Source organism: Penicillium manginii, assembly GCF_028828005.1.
Source record: "Penicillium manginii strain IBT 31320 chromosome Unknown utg000004l:1.0-7231830.0:1.0-7236170.0, whole genome shotgun sequence".
Lineage (NCBI taxonomy): Eukaryota > Fungi > Ascomycota > Eurotiomycetes > Eurotiales > Aspergillaceae > Penicillium > Penicillium manginii.
This window is the reverse complement of record NW_026643105.1, coordinates 5536236-5557403: the sequence shown is the minus strand read 5'-3', so window position 1 is coordinate 5557403 and position 21168 is coordinate 5536236. Positions and strand designations below refer to the sequence as shown.

Here is a 21168-nt window from a genome sequence, read left to right as displayed (position 1 = left end):
ATTCATTCCATTCACATTTTGTAAGGAACCATTGATGTATTAAGTATACTTTCATTCATCATTCTTCGCAGTATTACAAGGTATGATCTATATGGGTGATGGATAGTATGTATCCAACTTGAAAAGAGTATGGTTAGTATAGTGGTATACCTAGGTAACTATATTAGTACTAGTATAGTCCCCATCATATGCTTGCATTATAATCATAATCATATGTAATTATCCCAAACCCAACTGTTGCCTATCAGAGGACTAAAATACCCGGCCTTTCCGTATTACACAAATCCGACGCGGTACCCCCGTTACCTGTACCCCAGCAGTACCTGGCAATACCCCCTTTTTTACACCATGACAGGCGGGGCCAGGTGTAATCAGACTGGTGGATCCCCCCCATCACCGTACCGCTGGTACCGCTGATACTGGGAAAAGTAAAATTAAAAAAAGAAAAGAAATCGAAAAAGAAAAAAAGAAAAAGAAAAAAAAAGAAAAGGGAAAAAGAGCAGAGTGAGTGTACTGACAGTCAGAGTACAGGTACCCCCACTAAATTAAATCCCCAAATAATCAAATCCAAAATCCCTAAAAAAGAAAATCGTAATATTTCTAATGAAACTGCCTTTTACGGTCCTATCCGCACCGTTATTTCCCTTCCCAGATCTTGTCCATGAAGGCGACTTGGGACACTCCAGTAATAGCTGTTGTCTCTGTGGCTCTTCTCTGTGGCTCTCTCCAATCTCCATCTCTCTCTCTCTCTCTCTGGGGCGCGTCTCTCTCTCTCATCTTCTTTATATCGTCTATCATCCCCCTCTCCCCTCCCCCGGGCCCCTTCTCTTCCCCATTTGTTTTTGGTCCCTTTCCTCCCTTTATATTAAACCTCTATTATGCCCCAGGCTTACTTGACCATCCCGGTTACTATTCATCCGGCCTGACCAGGTCTATCCCGGAATCCTTGTGGATTATTCGCACCTCGCATGCGCTGACATTCCCTCTTTCCCCTCTCTTCCCATTTCTTCTTTCGAAGAATTTCCCTTTCTTATCTCCACGTCGCTTTACTCCCGCGACCCGCTTCCCCCGCAACCTGAAGCTCGACCTCGATCCCACTCGCAGTCATGGCTTCTCGTAGTGGGCGCGATTTCAACTGTTCTTGGGAGAATTGTGGCAAGGTATGTTCTCGTTTCTTTCTTTCTTTTTTCCTTTCCTTTCCTTTTCCTTTCTTCCATTTTTATTTCCGGTGTTTTGGCCCCTAACCTGAGACCTTTCGTTTCCACCAGTCCTTCAATCGCAAGTCAGATCTCTGTCGCCATTATCGCATACATACCAATGAACGACCTTATCATTGTAATGTCGAGAATTGCAACAAGAGTTTCATTCAACGCAGTGCCCTGACTGTGCACTCACGTACCCACACTGGCGAAAAGCCGCATGTCTGTGACCACGATGGGTGCCAGAAGGCCTTCTCCGATGTAAGCTACACAAGCCCGCCTTTCCCCGTCCCCAATCTATCGGCTTCAAGTTTCAAGTTCCACCATATTAACCTGTCCCAAAGTCTTCCAGTTTAGCTCGTCATCGACGAATCCACACTGGGAAAAGACCTTATATCTGTCAGGAACCAACTTGTGAACGAAGGTAGGCCCGCGCATAACCCAGAGCTTTGTCGCAAAGCATCAGGTCACTCCTTCTCTCTCTAAAGCTGACTCTGACTCTGACTCTCTTCCCACTCATCCAGTTTTTGCCGTAAAACCACTCTCACTAAGCATCAGCATCGTTCGCACCCTCCTGGCTCCTTGACTCGACCATCTTCGGAAGATGCGACCTCGGAACACTCCTATCAACATCACACTCCCGTGACGGTATCCATACCCAACGGCAATGACAGTTACCTCATCGCTCAGCAGCCCTATTACTCCAACTCGGCGACACCTAATCATGATTTCTATTCCCCGCCAAGTGTTCAGATGGGAGGAGTACCAGTACACGAGTCCGCACCGCCGATCGTCCCACAGAACGTACCCGTCACCTCGTCTATGAGCCTGCCTCATGCTCCCCAGCAACATGCTCCGCCGCACCCACACCCGCATCCTCACCCGCAACAACAGCAGCAGCAGCAGCAGCAGCAGCAACAATACATGCATATGATGCAGCAGCGCTATGACCCCAATCCACGAACAAATTATCTACCGCCAGAATACCACCAGCCCCAATTTCCGGGTCACCAAATGCCAGATGGACAGCCCATGATGGTGGGATACCATCCCAATTTTCACCAGTACAAACCCCCCCACCCGGATCTTGAACCAACCGGAGGGGACTGACTGGGGTTTCTTGGGAGTAGGATAAAAAGAAATCCGGCATGAAGTGTATGTGTGGAAATCTGGTGCGATTGATGCCCGTCACGACTTTTCTATGTCCCGATTCCCGATTTCCGATTCCCAGTTTCGTTGATGTTCCTGCATGCGTTTCAAGAACAGGTGGGACACTCCAGCATCTCTCGAGTTTGTATTCGTCTCTTTACATTTACTTTATTTACCTCTATCTCTCTCTTTCACTATTTATTATTTAAGGCTTTATTGGCCTCGGCTTTCCCGGGAGCTTTTCTTTTTGTTTGGATTCCCTCTCCTCTCAGAATTTTTGTGGTCGGTTTCTTTATTCCATTTGGTCATCTTCTATGTCTCATTAAATGGAGCGGGAAGACGTTTTACACCTTTTTTTTTTTCTTATGGATTCATTCTTCCATTTTACTCTATTCCTTATCCATGTTTTCTTCTACTTTGCGCCTGCTTTGTCTTCCTTGATACCTGGGGCATGAGATGTGTTACTCGTTTTTCCTTTACTTCTTGGGGTCTCTTTCATTTTAGCCCTTCCTCCCTTCTTTCTACGAGGTACGAAGAAATTCTGATGAGTGAACTTTCGCATAAGACGATGGCAAAATATTCCAACAACCTGCTTGGTGCTTTACTTTGTAAAAAAAACAGCATCTAATTCCCGATGGACCGATCAGCCAATGATTACGATGTTGTGGCGCCAACCTCCCCTCCCCAGAACCACTAGATAAGAGCCGAGACACGCCGAGTGGGCCTGTCCTGAATCATTTCATAAGTTTCAATCAATCCAGGACAGGTACACCCACCAACTCTGGTGTAGAGGACGAAGTACGGAGTGTTCACTCCGTACGCGCTGTCGCTGATTCCAGCTTAGCCAAACCAAAAAAAAAAAACACCCCCAAAGCCCAAAGCCAAAAAGAAATCATCCCTCGCATTTTTCTGTCTTCGCGCTGACAGGCAATGAAGGCATCGCCCAGATTGGTCTACGATCCGAGGAATGCATGGCGTGCAGGACTCGTGGCTTTGGAAGTGGGGCTTGGTTGGTCAAGCCAAGGCTTTCAGAGTCAGGTTGGGAGAACGGCGAGGTCCTTGTTGACCTAACTAACAAAGGGTGATGCATTCTCATTCGTGCGGTCACAATCGCTTACCAGAGGGGCCCAGAGCAACGAGAAAGGAGAGACCAGGGTGCGACGTCCGCATTTCCGTTGAGTTTGGAGAGTTCCGAGGCGAACCGTCTGGTTGGGTCTGAAGGCGGCGGCGAACTGTGAGAGACAAAGAATGTTCCAAAATCCCAATCAGCAACCTACTAACAGGGACTAGTTGGAAAGGCAACACGAAAATAACCACTATATTCGTGATTTCATTACGCATTCAACATTGAAGGTTTTTATGTGGAATGCAGGAGTCTAGTGTGAAACGGAGAAAGAAAGAAAAAAAAATCTATAGTGTACACTTACGTCTGCCCCCCCCCCCCCTTGGCTGGATCGCCACTGGTACGCACAGTATGCACGCGTGGGCTTGTCAGATCGACACTACAGAAGGCGCATCTGTACAAGTGATGAGTCTATCGTGGCAATATGACGATGCCAGGGAGAGAAAAGAGAGAGAGAGAGAGAGAGAGAGAGAGTGTGTGTGTGTGTGTGAGAGCGCTCGCAACCTTGTGAGACATGTACAGTGCTAGAACTGCAGATGGCAAGCCGGGTGAGTTGCGATTCGTGGGATCTATATGGACTTACTAAACTTGCCAGGATTGGCATTTACAAGGTGGTATCTCCAATAATGAAATTACAGTAGTTACATGGATGTACGGGCGTACCTACATAAAAGCGTGAGGAATGAGAAAATAAGAATGAGCACGGATGCTAAACAAAGGAAGGCCGAATAAACTGCGAACTCGTCCGAACCTTAGATACAGAGCACAAAGCAAACTTGATCTCGTCCTTGGTTGTTGTACTTGAAATGCAGCTTCCATCACCGCTTCCCCGTTGATCGTTTTACAATTCGAGGATGGTGTCGGCTGCGCTTGAGAGGAGTTTAGAAGTGGTATCTGAATAGTGGACATTCTACCTGCCCCGGAGAAGAGCGGACGGGGCTATGCAACTACTACGACGTAGGGAGTAATCTATTATTTTCCGGTGTCTAACTGACTTTGCTTTCCAAGCTATGCTCTGATTTTCGTTTTCTTCCCCTCTATTTTAGTTTCGACTTGATGATTGGCGTGGTTTTAGGTTTAGTTTGGCCTCGAAGAAAGTACAGCCTTCACTTGCCTAAACACGATAGCTAAGGATTGGTTTGTAGAATTAGTAAATTACGACATCGTTTAGGTCAAATAGCGGCTGGGGAACAAAATTTTCTTCATGTGGGTTGGGGGCCAACCAGAACCAAATGAAACCGAAAAAGAACAGAAACGCAAAAAGCAAAGCATATGAATCCATCGTACAGAGTAGTAAATGCGGAGTCTCCGGACGGGCCGAAATAAACCCACTCATGGTGGAGGGAGGGCGCAGATCGTGACAGGGATTGGGCACTACCAACTAACTATGTATGTGACTACGCTACCTAGGTAAGTACGTGTACTCGAGATTCGAGGCTTGTCGGAATAAAACATCTTTAATCCCTCATCGTCGGAAGGCACAGAGGCCAGGGGGGCTAACCTTTGAGCCCTGCTAGTAGATTGTCGCTTCGGGCAGCACGGCTGGGTGTACCTGGCAATGCATTAGCCGTAGGAAACGCTTCAAGGTAAGCCCCTGAGGCCGAACGACGTCAGTGGACGCATATGTACATATCCTGCGCTCGGAGAGTTTTGGTTCTGGTTGGAGGGTTCGTTTCCCAGGAATTGAGGCTGAATGAGTTGGTTCCCCACAGTCGCGGTTACAGGAGGCCTGAGCTGCGCAGTGCAGTACCAGTATACTGAACTTGGCGGCGGTTCTTCCAACAACGGCTGTCGTAAAGGGAATAGGAGGTTGATTATTGATGGGGGGTAATGACTCCGGAGATAGGGCAGTCGCAGCCATCGGGAAAGAAAGGGATCTATCTGCCGCCAGTAATTTGATCGGTGCTCGTCTTTCCCCAGGATGGAGCTGCGTGGCGCTGTTCATTTCAGCTTTGGGGCTAGTTTTGACGCCGATGGGGTTGACCCAACCCTCGATCGGAGCAAGCTCACGTCAATCCCACCCCTGCCACCAATCGAATGTATGCATCACATCCACCCGACAGGTCCCACGGCTGGGTCTAAAGGATCGCCGTTTTCTAGTCCGGAGTACTTGCTTCAGAACTAGACGAACGGACTAATGGGATCGCTATGATTTCACCGCCATATCGGGTTGTCGGATGGGCAGCAGTAGTTACTTTTAATGTCCGATTTTACACTCTGTACAGTTCATATTGAGGGTACATATCAACATAGCCGAGGCAATTCAAGCCACTGCGTTCTATTTCGCGCATCAACCCGATATGGCAAAGAAGTAATTCAGAATCGAAATCGCTACTCATCGCCCAAATACTCTGGAATGATCGAGGATACCTAATTTCCACTAGATACTAGACTGGAGCACTAGGATCGTCGGTGCATGCCACCCTAGGGTATAATTTGGGCACATTGATGGCGATAGCGACATGCAGATGAGCCGACAAGCAAGACCAGGATCCCTTGTCCAACTCATTTCCTTAGGGCGACTCGCCTACAGACTAGGAAGCGACCGTAATATTAGGGTGGATCTATACCCAAGACCGTGGTTTCACATTTCCCTGCTCGCAGGGCATTTCCATTTTCAATTTCCTCACCGGCTTTGATGATAGTATGCAAATTAGCATCTCAAATATGGAAGTATCCGTCATGTGTATAAGGTCACTATGAACAACCGCGCCACCTCGAATACAACCTTCCTTTTAATACCAACATGTCTCACCGAAGACTCGGATCCGAACACCGATCATCGGGCGTCATCACTAGTGATCGACTGATCGTAGTAGTGCATGTATGTACGGATAGAAAATGATCGGAAGAAAACTAGCCACGGGATGAGAATATCCACGGGCGCCCCAGGCATCCCGCATGGCGACAGAAAGACACTACTGCCAACAATACCTGAAACAAGGAAACCCGCATAACATCTAGGGCCACTCTTAGCACCGAGGCCCACGGCGCCACAGGATCACCGTTTCTGCACCTAGTTGCATCGCGCGCCCGTACTATCCCAAGTGGTTGTCTTGGCGGTATATTGTACTGTAGCTTTGAATACGGCCCCCCTCCCTCTCTCTCGCGCGCGCTGATACGCGAGACGCTGGCCACTCCACCCTTCTCAATACGACATACTTAATGAAGGCAAATCATCGCGTGCGACGCTAGCTGGCCACCCTCCCCCTCTCGATCTCGGGCGATCGTAGCCCACCCTCTTAGTGAGCTGGATTGGCTACAAGGAAAAGCCAAGCGCCTGGCGAATCGAGTGCCAATCAGAGTGAGTGATAGGTTGAAGGGGTTGGGTACAATGGGGCCAGCAGGCGACTTTTCGGTATCTCCATTACGGAGACTAGTACGGAGTAATGCACACTATACTTGTGGATGCAGGCATGTATGTACAGCATAAGTGCATTTAATTGGACACATGAAGGATGGAGTGTGCAGTAGGGAAACTTTGAATGGTACTTGGTCATTTGAGACTGCAGCTTGCCGCTTATTAGATTGTCTACAATCCGTGGAGTAGTCAACTTGGGGGGGAGAATTCTGAAATAGAAAGGTCAACTCATCTCATCTCATCTCAGCTCATCACATCAGAAACGGGTATGAAGTCCAAGCGAGAGAACGATCTGCGGGGATGGGTTCCAGGAGGTGGAACTCAACCTCGCACTCTATTTCCGGTGTTAGTGCTGTCTTGACCAAAAGGGGGTTGGCAGTTGGGGTCTGGAACAGGGATATTCCCTGGCCCCGTCTCGTCCAGCCGAGCAGTGACGTATCATAGTTCAAGCTAGTAAGAAAGTTGCACCTCGGCCAAGTCCTAACTCCGACGTTCTAGGCGCCGAGTTCTTGTCGCTTGTATTGGCGCGCTGCGGGGCGGTGGAGAACAAGGCTGGCGTTGAGATACTGTTTGGAATATATATGGTAATATTGAAAGATACTATTAGAAAGAGAAAAAGAAGATAACAGAATTACCGCAAAGAAGAAGAAAAAAAAAAAAAAGGGAAAAGAATAAAAAAGAGGCAGATGAGAGATAGCCCATGCAAAGACAGAGAGTACAGAGTAAAAGATAAGTTGAAAGAATTTGCCCTATGTCACACGACAGATAGAAATGATCGGTACCGATATGCAGCACACATAGCGCTAAGTGTTAAACAATTCTGAGAAAACTCCGAGAATCTCCGACCCATCCCTTTGAGACTCCCCCAAGTCATGCACCACGCAAGGGGTAAACATGGAGAGTGCCAAGACCAAGGGGAAAGGGGAGGGGGAAAAGACGATCCATCAAGCGATCGACCTAGCACTGGGGAAAATGCAGAAGCTCCTTTCACGTCTGTCCAATCCCAAGCTGCAGATTTTCAGCTGAAGGAGCTTGGGCCGCGCGACGTTGGATGGGAAGAGGAGCTCTTCTGGGGGAGGCACCAGGGAGTGGTGGGTGCGTCCCGTCGTGTGTAAAGTGTAAACCTTGGAAGGGTAAGAAAAAGCAGAGAACAGATTGTACAGTATGTATACTCCGTACATACATACTAGGTGTAACCGAAAGATACACTGCGGAGTACGCTACTTGACCGTTCCCGGGGTCCACTAGGCCCGCAGATTGGGTTCCTGGTTGCTGGAACGATGGAGCCATGTATGGCACTTGTACGGAGAACGAGATGAAGTGAAATAGTGAAAGACATTGTCCCTGACTTGTCCACGGAACCCAGAGGTTTGGTCAAGCCCGCAAGGTAAACGCTGACTGGTTCAAAGTAATCCCCAGTTGGGACATCAAGTCGGCTGTCGTCTCGAAACCCGCCCGGCCATACTTCCTCTATTAGAAAATAATGTACTAGGTACGGAAACAGTTTCCGTCTGGGAATAAATCCTTAAGGTCGACTTGGAAAATTCCGCCGTTTGCTCATTTTGAGTCATCTTGATCGAGTCTTTCAACTCAAGCAGAAGGAAATAATGAAAGGGAGGAAGAAGTAGTGAATGAAAGGGACCAGGGCCAAGGCCAAGGTCAAAGTCAAGACCAGGACTGAGACCAGTGTAACACATCCCCGTCCAACCTGACACCTCTTCATGATGATCCGAATGGCATTTGCTGTTTTCAGCCTAGATCGATCTCCTGGCCAGGGAAACAGAAAAAAACAAGCTTTGATGGAGCCGGGGAGGGTCAGAGGTCGAGGCCGTGCGGAATCAATTGAGAAACAGTCCCGTGGCCACATGAGGCAGGAATTGCTCAAGATACGAGCGATCGACATATGTATCCCACACGACAAACCCCACTGGAGCCGAGCCGACTGAGGTACGGATAGTACTAGTAACCAGTACCAGATATACATAACAGTACATAGTGCATGTACGCGACTGGTGGGGGAAGGTTGCGTTGTGTCGCGGCTCAGGCCGAACCCAAACCTTTGAACCCTCTCGGCAACTCTATTGTTTTCGATTGAGGGGGTCAAGAGGTCAAGAAGTGGTTGCGAGAGTTTCAAAATGATTGTCCGGGGTCTATAATTGGATGAGACGTAAATCCCTATATTGATAACGATGGACCACATGGCATAGATCCAGCATACCATAAGGTACTTGAATGAAAGGGTCGAGGGCCCAGATCAAAGAAGTGCCACTGCTACTGGAGCTGCTGGAGCTGCCAGAATATCTCCACTTAATGACATTCGCACCCCGACCGGCGGTATACTCAGCCGGAGCAACTAAGCTGGGTTATCGATCATGCGCTTTAGCGCGGGTTTTCTTTTCCCACGCAGTGCTTGGCAGAGAAACGAGTCAAGAACCGTGTGGTGAAGTGGGGAGACTGCTGTCAGATCGAACTCTCGTCGGCAAAATGAGATTTAGTTTCATCTTCCGGTTCGTTGGAAGCTGGGCCCTCTCCGGGCTACCTGGTTAGGAAAAGGGTGGTGAGGTTGTACACCAGAGCATTAAATTCCCGTTACCTTTGAGATAGTGTGTACTGTATATTAGTAATACTGTCGGTATGTGTGGTTGCTGGTTTCCCACCAACACCAATCCACTTCACGCTCCAAGCTAAACTACTTTCAGTAAAACTAGACGAATAGCGGTCACTGCCGCCAGCCATTGGCCCACTTGCTCTCGTGGCCTTTCCTGTTCCAAGTTAGTTGCAAATCATCCGCGCGGTCTGAGTGGCTGTGGGGGTTTATTCCCCCGTCTTGTATTTCATGGCGTATATTCTCAGTACGGTATGTATTGTGGTATCAGCCTAGAGTATTTATAATACCGTGTTGGTAATATGAATATTCCTTGGCTCCTCCCTCTCGTTTTCGTATACTACCTTGGAATACTTTTCCTCGCTTGATGGCGGTCGCAAATTAATGACGGCACGAGAGGAAAGAGATGAAGACCATATGGATGAATTGTGAGAATCGATCAATCGTATAGGTGGCGACCCTAGTAGAACTTTCTGAGTCTAGTTTTTCGTTTGGCGATATTAGTGAAAAGACCTCGGGAATTTTGCCTCAAACTTGAAGCTATACTGTAGAACCTTACTACGGAGTACATTTATGGAAGAATTCGTTACCTAGGTATCTGCGGATCCCTGTCGGTCTCATGCACCACTTAGAAAATCACGCAAAGTCTACTCCGTACGTTCAACGTACATAGTGTCTCCCATATCACCGAGGTTGATTACTGGCTTCTGCCTCTTCTCCTAGTTACATACTATGAGCAGATGTGCTTAAAAACATTCTTCCAAAAGAACCCAAACCCACGCAATTCCAATTACACTACTATCAATACAATCTACAAAATGGCGATCTCATAGTAGCAAAGGAAACTCGTATATCACTGATGCTAAAATACTCGTCAGGCACAGCCAGACGGATCAAAACTACTGCAACAACATCTCATAAATCATCGAAGGGCCTTCTTTGTTGAGGTTCGAATTCAGACGAAATCTAATCATCCTGAATGGCAACCTCGTCCTCCCACTGCTTCTTGACGCCGATCTCGCGCGCCCGCTTGATGACCCTCTCAATGCCGTCCAGACCCTTCTTCAGGACATCCATCTTGGGACCATAGCTGAGACGAACGAAGTGGTGACAAGGGCTGTCAAACAGGTCACGGCGTTTAGCCGGGTTCAGATCAAAGAAGATACCTGGGACAACGATGACCTTCTCAGTCAGCAGGGCGTTGAAGAAGTTCAGACCATCAGAGATGTTGGCCTCCTTGGGCAGAGGCGGGTCGAGGGAAGTCAGGTCAAGCCAAATATAGAAGGTCGCCTGAGGCACATCCTGCACACGGAATCCAATCTCGTGCAGTCGACCCAGGACATAGTCACGCTTCTCAACGAAGTGTGTTTGCAGCGCCTTCATTTCCTCACGGACGAGCGATGGCTCCAGCATGGGGATCGCGGCCTCCTGGAAAGGAACATTAGCACCGCCGTCCAGGTACGAACCAGCCGAACCGAGGGCGTCAACGAAGTCCTTAGGTCCAACGACCCAAGCAATACGCCAGCCGGGAAGACGGAAGCGCTTGGTGAGACCATCAATCAGAAGCACGTCGTCCTGGTTAACGTCAACGATGTGCTCGGCTCCACTGATCGTGCTGCCATCGCAGCCGGTCGTGTAATTGTAGCCACCGTAGAACTCGTCCAGAATCAGAGTCGCGCGGTCACGGCAGATATCCTGGATCTCAGCGAGCTCCTCGTGTGATACGAAGTGACCTGTGGGATTACGGGGGTTGGAGGTTAGCAGCACCTGGGTGCCACGGGCGATTTCCTCGGCGATCTTATTGGGATGGATGTGATAGTGGTCGTCCTGAGACAGCGGCATGGGGATGGGGGCAATCTAGTGTTTTCACGTCATGGTTAGTATACATTCCATCCACTTCAGGTTGCAATTGCAACGGGGACCGCTCATCCCGAGACAAGTGTCTCACATACATTCTTGAACAGGGTGAGCATCTCATTGTATGCCGAGTAATCCGGAATGGGGAACGAGAGGTACGAGTTACCCAAGATGGCAGCGATACGGATCAAACCCGCACGTCCACCAGGCACAATGCAGACATTCTCCCAGGTATACTGGCTGGCCTTGCCTTGGCGGTAATGCTCGTTATACAGACGAGCGACAGCGGCACGCAATGGCTTGATACCGGCGGTCGGGCCGTATTCCCGGGCGGCAGATGTTATGGGGATCGACGTTGGGCGGGGGAAGCTTCCCTCGATATCATCGTCGGCTTCGGGGGCACCTTGACCTAGGTTGGCCCAGGCGGAAGGGTCATCGGAATAACCATGCTCGGAGGCACGTTCTGTGCACCAGACAACACCAGTGGAAGCACGGGAAGCGTCAAGACCGGCGTGGGGACGGTGACCCTCGTGGGCAGTTCGGAATTGACGATGAGTCTCGGACCGTTCCTCTGAAATCGGGAGATCGGGACGTCAGTCCGGATCTTATCTTGCTTTTTTTCTTTTTCTTTTTCTTTTCAAACTCGGAGGGAACCCAAAGCAGAAGATACTCACCGTTCTCGGATAGTCCCTTGCTGACGGAGAGGCGCCGGTTGGAGGGGCGCAGAATACTGACGCGGCGGCCGGAGAAAGACATTCTTGGCAGTGTTGCACGATTTAACTTGAATGCAAGCCTTGATCCACTATGGAATTAGCGTAAGATGGGATGCAGTGATAGAACAAAAAAGGTTGAGAGTTCAGTTTTTAGGGGAATGTTTCAAAAGGGAAGGTAACAAGTTGAGGCAAAAATAAAAAGGAGGGGGGAGGCAACGTGGAGGGGACTAGTTTTCCATTGGGGTTGACGTTGACCGCAACAATACACTCCACTCTTATATTGATCGAAGAACTGTGCCATTCGACGAAGCCTCCGAACTGGCCGGACCTGAAACTAAAACTCTCCCTTTACTTTTTCTTTGGGTATAAATGCCGCATCTGCCTTCGCAGGGACCCGATAATGGCTCGTTCACTCCCATGGTTTGCGTGATTTTTCATTCATGACTTGCACATCCGTAAAGCTGGTTCAGGTTCAGGATTCAGTCCTCCCCCCCCCCAGAATTGCAACGTGGCCGAGTCCGAGTGGCTAATAGATTCATTTATAAACAGCCAGAGGGTTTATGTCATTCCAAACATTAAGTTCAGGTACGGATACAACCTCAGGCTCAGGTACCACTGATTTAGATGTTCAAGTACCGAGATAGACTGTCCTTTAGACTTCAAAGCTCTGCCAAGCTTTGTGAAGCCGAGACTTCCGAAAGAACGCGGCATCCCGATATCTCAATGACGCCATCATCAATCCTCCCAGTTTCAAAATTCATGATTCAAGACCCAACGACTACGAATAGAGAACCAGGCCTTCCAAGGATACAAAGATATTCCCAAAAAGAAAGAAAATAAAATAAAATGAGAAAAATGAATAAAATAAAATAAACCAAAATCAGGATCAAATAGTGTTAAATTCCAAAGCGCCAGGACTATGCCTGCATGCAGGCTACCACAAAGTACAGAATCCAAACAAGAGTATGCATACATCATGGAAGGTGCTTCATACATCATGGAAGGTGCTTCATACGTTCGTGGAAATTCGGACAACGTTGATCAATAGTGCAATCATCATGCGCTCCCGCCACGGAACTAATAGCCCGAGGAAACAGGACGTGAAAAAAGGGGGCAAAGGGGGGATATGAGAGATATGGGGGAATATGAGAAGATGGGAAGATAGTGAGGGTTGCCAGAGGTAGAATTTCTCGGCACCGTCATTGCCGCAATTAACTCATTATGCAGAAGCTCTGTTCAAACCGCCGTGAGTTAGCCACATGGAATCCAACAGTGGCGTAACCAGATGGAAGAGCGGGCGATGGGCGCAAATGGAGCCATCTCTCCAAGCGTGGCTGTTCAACAGACCCAAGCCAATCCAGTTGGGAAGTAGAGAGGAGAGAAGAAGGGACCAGGCGCCAGGGCAATGCAAAGAAAACTCCAAGGCGGCGAAGGACCTATGAGAGAGCCCCACAAGAAAGAAACAGGAATGAGGAAAATGGGATAGAAGTGACCAGATCTAGTCAACTACTTGGCAATAGAGCTCGATCTCACCCACCATACCCTTGGCGAGCATGTCACGATGCTGCTCCCGCCATTCCATGAAAGCAAGTTGGACGGCCTCGTCACTGTCAATCGTAACAAAATCGCCGTCCTCATCACGGTACCGCAGCCGGACCGTCTTGTTGCCAATCGAACGGTTCGTGAAACGGGCCAGCTTAGCATCAACACGATCCGTCAGTGACCGGAAGAGGATATTGGTCGCAATCACCAGCGTGACGTAGTTATCGTCGAAGTTCACCTTGGCCTTAAGCTGGGTTGGCATGAAAGGATCTCCATCGGGCTCTTGAGACAAGGGTGATGTAGCGTGGTCGGAGATCTGCCCCGACCCACGCGTTTCGTTGTACTCGGGTTCGGTGAATTGCGTGGTGTGAACGTGGGGTTGAGATCGCATCGGAAGCTGGCTGGTAGGAGAGTTGTTCTGGCTACGGTTGACAGGTGCCTTCATATTGGCCATGTGCGCGGGAATGGGAGGCACTGGCACATTGTCAACCGTCTGCATTGTATGGACTCCCATATACCGACGGGATTCCGGAGGTAAGTTATTGTGATGGTGAATGTCTGGGCTACTGGCAGAACGCATGCGTTGAGCAGTTCCATTGGGGGCCTGTCCCTGTGGACCAGAAAGTGGAGGCAGCGACGGGCGTTGAGCACCCCGCCCATTGGGTTGGGGCTGAGGAGGGAAGTATCCGGTCGGGGTCGTACCATCTCTTGAAGTACCACGGGATAAGGCCGGTGCGGTGTAGCGGTTTGACTCTTCATTCCAGACCGTTGATGGAGTAGTCGAGTTCGTATTCTGGCGTCCAAACGAAAACCCTGACTGGGAACTGGAGCGTGTAGACGGGGTTTCCGTAGGGGAAAAATATGAATTCGCGTTCCGATCGCTTGGCGACATGCTACCAGAAGCAGGGAATTGGGTATGCACAGAAAGTGTCGGATCATTAGCTCCATAACGTGGTCGGCCATTGGCATGGGGAACGGAGTTTGAACTGCCGCCGGTCGCGGAACGAGTGCGCAGGCTTGTGCTCGAAGCATTTCGGCTCATGGTGAACTCTGAGTAGTATGGGTCTTTAGTATTGTCGTCCGCATCATACTCCTGCTGGTAAGGGTTTGGCATATGGGCCATGCCCTCCATGTAGGTGAATTCGCTATCAGATGTACCAGTGTGCCGAAGAGTACGTCGCTCTGATTGAATTGCTCTTTGGGTATCGATGTCCTTGTACCAGTTGCGCATCGTGTCTTCGTTTGAATAACGAATGATAAAGTTATCAACAACACCGGGGTCGCCCTTCCAGAAAATTTGAATGCGGTAAAGACCTTTTTGTTGTTGGTTAGGACGATGGTTTGGGATTGTGGATGCGAGCTGCCGAATGCTTACCTGGCTTCTGGAGACAGACAATATCTGTGACATTTGCCATGTAGATACGACCCTTCAACTGAAGACGAGGTTTGCCCTTTGCGGTAAGGCTGGGCTTATCTTTACCCATCATAAGCTTGGTCTTCTGTTTGTTGGGGTTGATATCCTTGCAGCACAGAAGAATACGCTCAAAAAGGAAAATATGATACTGGAACAGATGTTAGCGATGAATGAATCAGAGCCACCTCGTGGGAACCAATGTAACCACAAACCTCGCGCTCGCTATCCTTGCCACTATCGCCTTTGACCACGGCGAAAGTGCCGAACCGAAGCAGATCCCCAAAGGTATCCATCTTCAACGATTTCCAGTCGTCAACTCGTTCTGAAAGATCCACAACCGCCGCGGCCAAATGTTCTTTGTGGATTGCTTCATTCGCCTGATCCAAGACATCTTGGATGGTATCGATTGCTTGCGTGATATCGGCTTGGAGCTGAGGGTCTTCTGTTTGTTTCCGAAGTTCCTGCGGGAAAGGGCCAGTCAGCGCAAGAAAGTGGATTAGAGGTACAAGAAAATTACTTACCGTCAGCATGAGCGGCCATCTCGTCAACCGCTGAAAGGGCTTAACAAAGAAACCATTCAGGGTCTTTGGCTGCGCAACCATTTGCTGGAGGTCTATATGGCGCGGGGCTGACCTGATTTTATCCCACTCCTTCAAACAAACCTGATCGCAGCGTATCTGGTTTGCAATAAATGGCTCATACTGTCGCAAGTTCTCCTCATGCGAAGAGAAGAGGTTTCCCCAATTTTGCATGTTCTCGGGTAAAGCATAATGTTGTTCCATTCGGATGAGAAATCTTTGGGCGAAATCCAATAGGTTGTTGAGGTTGAGGAAAATTTGATGGCTAGAGTCACCAGTGAGCGCCCCTGTCTCCTCCAGTTCTTTCTTGAGCGCTTGGAGGTTCTGCAAGTGATGAACATAATCGCGCTCCGTTTCTAGCAGCTCTTTGAGAATGTGTTCACGCTTAGTGAGTTTCACGGCATTTTGCGCGTCAACCGGCGCATCGGTAACATCCGAGCGATTTAGGTGGCCCTGCATCTCGAGGATGTCGATCACTCGATTTACCATCTTGATTACTTTGATGAAACCAGTCGTGCTTTCGCCATAGAGATCGGTAATTAAGAAACAATCCTGCTGGGGAAACGCCAGATCCTGCAAGCATGCTTGGAGGAACTTGAAGGTTGCAGCCTTGGGACGTTTAGCCTCTGTGACTTTCGCCGGGTCAACTATTAACTCCTCGTCTGGCCCAGAGGCATTGTAGATGCTCAGCAGTGGGTATCCATTGCGTAGACATTGCCACAGCGAAGATACGGGGTCTGTGTTACCCTTCTCTCGATCCTCCGCGTCCATCTCTTGCAGATACGGTTCAAAGTTGGGGACCTCCGATAGTCGCCTCTTGAGATTGACACAACTTTGATAAATCGACTCTCCACCACGCCGATTGATGATATTATCCTCGGCGATTGGAGCACCGCTCATGGTTGCGGAGTCAATCATCGTGGATGACTTTGAGCGGGCTCAACAGTCAGACCAGCCAGCATCTACTCAGATCCGCGCAGCAGACCCGAGATGTATATGATCGGAAGGCGACAAGCGTCGGGCAGTCGGGATGCCGATCATGGATTGCCTGCGGCGCGAGAAGTTGTGGAAGTGAGGGCGAGTGGTTGCAGGCTGATATGAATGCAGCGGATTGGAAATACGGTCAAGACGATGATTTGGTAATGCGATCTTCGATGGGTGTATGTGCTTGTGAGGAAACGATTCCTCAAAGGGTACGGAAATGAGGGTGGTGTATATATATGAACAGTCAGAAAGTCGGAATGCGCACCGCCACTTTTCCTCCGATGGTAGTTGGACCACTCGACGGCGGTGAAGAAAGGTTTCTCGAGATATCTGCGATATTTCCAATCGATGGAGCCCGAGTCACTCGAGTTTCGGGTACGACACTGCGGCCTGGCAGGCGTTACCGATTTACGGACGAAAGAGGCGGTTTCAAACCCCCCCCCTTAGGTGTCGGAAGGTAACCAGGCTCGGTCACTGGGACGGAGCGGCAAGGAGAGGGAGGAAGAGTCAACTTCCAAGAAGAAGAAAAAAGAGTCCCACAAGGGTCCAAGATCAACGGGGCGAAAGGCACAAGGAAAAGAGATGAGCGAGAGCGTAGGGGGTGAACGACCTCGCGGGTTGTGGTCGATGCGTGGAGGGGTGCTTAGTCATGAAAATGGAGAAGCGCGGCTGGTGGATGGGATAGACGATTCTACTAGTACTTTACATGAAACGAGTTTCAGGAGGCTGATGGAAGCAGAGATTGCAGGGAATGTACGGAGTACGGAGTACACTGTCAGTTTATAGCTTATAGTTTATAGATTGTGGTATAAAGTAGATCTCTCTATTCCACTCAGATGAAGATCAGGCACTCATTGTATAGCCTGAGTAAGCCAGCATTCTTCAAACAAAGAGCGATGCGGGGAACTTGAAACTGTCCAGGTGCTACTAGTATAAATTCACCCTCCATTCCATTCCATGATTCCATAGCACTTTCCAGTCCACACAGTTTACTAGCACACGCTTTACTCTCCCTTGTGGCTGCATACTTGAGATCCATCCACGTGACTGTACTAGTATCCAGCAGATTCCAGCTCGACCCTACATAACATTGTGCTCAGGCTGTGTTGTTGGTATTTTGTACTCCTATCTCATACCTAGTAGGTATTTCTTATTTCTCGCGTCAAATTCGCTCGATCGATCCCATCCACCTTATACTTTGGACCTCTCGATCCGATCTATCATCTCCATTCCCGGGGCTTCCCATTCTGTAGTAGGTGGATCCCGCCGCCAACGTGACGTGATATGCAGCCCCAGGCCTAGAAGTCCCCCTCCCAAATCATACCTATCTATCCGCTTGACCACCATATTGCGAGGGTTGATCCCTCCCGTGAATCCTCTGCCACTAGAGACTGCGAGAGAGCGATCGCGCGCGCAATACCCTTGCGATTCCCCTGCGATCTCTACGACCGATAACGTTCCCCGATCCTCGCCCCAAATCGTCGCGTCGACTCATCGCCCTTCGCCTCGAGACATCAGGGTCAACATCAGCACCCATGGATGCAGATCCTGTCCCTGGATCCCCCACACGCCCAGAGCTGCGGCTGCAGGCGACAACTTTTCCCGGGTACTCTGCGCCCTCTCTCTCTCCCTCCTTCAAGTTGGATGAAGGTTATTCGGATGATACCCGGAGCCAGTCTGACAAAGAGCTCATGCCGGAAAATGTCATGATGCTACCAGAATGGGTGCTTTCTCAGAGCGAAACGGATAGAGCTGGTAAGATATGATATTTCTGTTCTTTAAACTTTGGTGGTGACCCTGGAGACCCTCTCCGATGCGCGCGCACCCTCCTCTTGACTTCTCCGCCCGCTGACCCTCACCCCCTCAACAATAGAACTTGCATATAGCCTCCTTCGATCGTTATCAACCTCCACACTCGCCGCAGTAGTCGATCGTCTCAATCCCCTGCTCCACATGGACCCCGTTGTCAAGCTACCCCCGGAGCTTACCTTCGAGATCTTTTCATATCTTGACCCGCGAACCCTTCTGACTGCTTCGCTTGCGTCTTGCTCATGGCGAGCTCGTATTCTGGACTCCGGCTTATGGAGGGTGCTTTACATCAACGAGGGCTGGCGGGTAGATATGCGCGCCATTCGCAATTTCGAACAGGAACATGCCGAGGCAATGTCGCCGATCACGCGTCGGGCCCGACCTCAACATTCAGAACCAGACTTGGGAGAGCCAAAGCTTAAGAAGCGTGTGCCTCCGACTTGGCTGGCTTCTCGCAGCAATGAAGGGGAGGGTCCGTCTGACGCCAAGGGACATGGGTCCATCGAACCCGATGACGAAGGCGATCACCACATGGCCGATGCGAACGACCGGAGGAGCTCTTTGGCAGCAGCCCCCAGCTCTTTGCCTCGGCTTCCATCTTTTCTCCAGCCGCCACTCAGGTCCTCTCTTCTCATCCGATCCCCGAACGGAACAGTTAAGGTGAATTGGGCTCACCTCTATAAACAACGGCGACGCCTCGAAGCAAACTGGCACCAGGGTCGTTTCACGAACTTTCAACTTCCACACCCCTCCCACCCTGAAGAGGCGCACCTGGAATGTGTCTATGCAATTCAGTTTGAGGGGAAATGGCTAGTCAGTGGAAGCCGGGATAGAACAGTGCGAGTCTGGGACCTGGAAACTAAACGGCTATGGCACCGCCCATTAGTCGGCCATGTAAAGTCAGTGCTGTGCCTTCAATTCGACCCGAGCCCGGAGCAGGATATTATCATCTCTGGAAGCAGTGACAGAAGCGTGATCCTGTGGAAATTCTCCACGGGAAAGAAGATTCATCAAATTACGAATGCTCATGCAGACTCCGTACTCAACCTCAAATTCGACCATCGCTACTTGGTGACGTGCTCTAAGGACCGCACGGTAAAAATATGGAGTCGCCGGGAGCTCTCAGCAATGGATGAGGATTATCCTCGTATCTGCAAAGGCGGCGGAGCTACATACCCCTCCTATATTGTCGATCTCAATGATATGGCACCCAACATACTCGAGGCCAGCATCGCTAATGGTCATCTCAAATCCTTGAAACCATACACCCATCTGATGACTGTGGAAGGTCATGGTGCTGCAGTGAACGCTATGCAACTTCACGGTAACGAGGTTGTCACCGCTTCGGGAGACCGTATGATCAAAGTTTGGAATATTCGCAACGGCGCTTGTCTAAAGACTCTGATGGGTCATGAAAAGGGGATTGCCTGTGTCCAATTTGACAGTCGTCGCATCATCAGTGGTAGTAACGATAACACTGTAAGGATATACGACCATGTCTCCGGTGCTGAGGTGGCTTGTCTACGCGGCCATAACAACCTTGTTCGCACTGTCCAGGCAGGCTTTGGTGACCCTCCTGGTGCCGATGAGGCACTACGACTCGAGGCCCAGGAAGTTGAAAACGAATTTTGGAAAGCGCAGCAGGCTGGCGTTCCCGTTGACCTTGGCCCAAGGGCTTTACGGCGTGCTGGTCACTATTCAAACACTGCCGGTTCTCGGGATCCTCGCAATATTTCAGCACTCGGTGCTAAAATTCCTCCCGGTGGTGGAGGTAGCTCTTGGGCTCGCATTGTGTCTGGGTCCTACGACGAATCCATCTTAATTTGGCACAAAGATCGGGATGGAGCATGGTCCATTGGGCATCGTCTCCGGCAAGCGGACGCTGCGGCTAACGCTGCTCGAGCCACTCTCAGCGAGGCAGCACGAGCTGCTGTTTCTGCACAGGCACAACAGCTACAAGCTGCGCAAACCCTTCTTGCTCTGCCAACTGGAAACGGAGCGATTGCCGCTCCAGCGCAGAGCGCAGAGGCAACACAGGACCAAGAGGCGAGCGATGACACACAATCTCCTAATAACACAAACCCGACCCCAACTGCACCGCAAGAATCAACTGCGGCCCAAGCTGGTCCAACGACTACCCCTAATCCAGCACCGGCAGCCCATGCCGCTCCACAACTACACCAGCAATTGGCTGGCGCCAACCCTCATCAAGCTCGTCGACAAATGGCACAACCTCCATCATCCCGGGTTTTCAAAGTGCAGTTTGACTCCCGCAAGATTGTCTGCGCCAGCGTAGACCCCCGAATCATTGGATGGGATTTTGCTTGTGGGGACGAGGAGATTCTGGAAGCATGCCCTTTTTTCCAGGGGCTCTCATAGCCGTGCTTTCGTCATAACCCCGCGCTCGCCCTTCATTCTGCCAATCTATACTGCAAAGTTCAGTGAATATCGGCTACCTTGCCAACATCACATAATGTCCAATACTTTTCACGAAAAGGAGCAACCGGCACTAATTTTGCTGGATCTGCATTCGTGACACTTAATTACCTTAACCATTCAACCGCGTCATGATGTCCCCGCTCTCTCCAGTCCCACCCACCTTTCTTTCTTTCTTTCTTGGCCTAGTCATTGGTTATGCCTGTGTCTGTCTTTTGCCTTTCTTTGCATCGCAGAGCCACCCCTCTTCTTATGTACCTTTTGGACACAAACCCACCGGCGCTTATTTTGTACCTCTATTCCTCACTTCCCGGGGCTTTGCATAGCGAATCGAATGAAGAGTGTTTCTATGCTACATTGAACCTTATTTTAAAACTTATACTTAGGTGAATCATTAT

General features: G+C 49.8%; 5 protein-coding genes across 5 annotated transcripts; 3 read left to right on the top strand and 2 right to left on the bottom strand.

Moving 5' to 3' along the window:
• Positions 1 to 1106: 1106 nt before the first annotated feature.
• On the top strand, positions 1107 to 2309 carry N7533_005770 (putative C2H2 finger domain protein; the record flags this gene model as incomplete). Its single annotated transcript, XM_057102420.1, has 4 exons — positions 1107 to 1160; positions 1269 to 1460; positions 1544 to 1623; positions 1724 to 2309. 4 exons carry the CDS (start codon positions 1107 to 1109, stop codon positions 2307 to 2309), a joined length of 912 nt encoding a protein of 303 aa, XP_056962050.1.
• Positions 2310 to 5392: 3083 nt separating this feature from the next.
• N7533_005769 (uncharacterized protein) lies at positions 5393 to 5596 on the top strand (the record flags this gene model as incomplete). The annotated part of the gene is made up of 2 exons (XM_057102419.1): positions 5393 to 5510; positions 5535 to 5596. The coding sequence occupies 2 exons, from the start codon at positions 5393 to 5395 to the stop codon at positions 5594 to 5596; spliced, it is 180 nt and encodes a 59-aa protein (XP_056962049.1).
• Positions 5597 to 10403: 4807 nt separating this feature from the next.
• N7533_005768 (pyridoxal phosphate-dependent aminotransferase) lies at positions 10404 to 12050 on the bottom strand (the record flags this gene model as incomplete). Its single annotated transcript, XM_057102418.1, has 3 exons — positions 10404 to 11294; positions 11390 to 11865; positions 11969 to 12050. 3 exons carry the CDS (start codon positions 12048 to 12050, stop codon positions 10404 to 10406), a joined length of 1449 nt encoding a protein of 482 aa, XP_056962048.1.
• Positions 12051 to 13505: 1455 nt separating this feature from the next.
• Positions 13506 to 16459, bottom strand: N7533_005767 (Rho family guanine nucleotide exchange factor CDC24; the record flags this gene model as incomplete). Its single annotated transcript, XM_057102417.1, has 4 exons — positions 13506 to 14863; positions 14925 to 15111; positions 15176 to 15424; positions 15485 to 16459. The coding sequence occupies 4 exons, from the start codon at positions 16457 to 16459 to the stop codon at positions 13506 to 13508; spliced, it is 2769 nt and encodes a 922-aa protein (XP_056962047.1).
• Positions 16460 to 18060: 1601 nt separating this feature from the next.
• On the top strand, positions 18061 to 20713 carry N7533_005766 (F-box and WD domain protein; the record flags this gene model as incomplete). The annotated part of the gene is made up of 2 exons (XM_057102416.1): positions 18061 to 18280; positions 18399 to 20713. The coding sequence occupies 2 exons, from the start codon at positions 18061 to 18063 to the stop codon at positions 20711 to 20713; spliced, it is 2535 nt and encodes an 844-aa protein (XP_056962046.1).
• Positions 20714 to 21168: the final 455 nt, after the last annotated feature.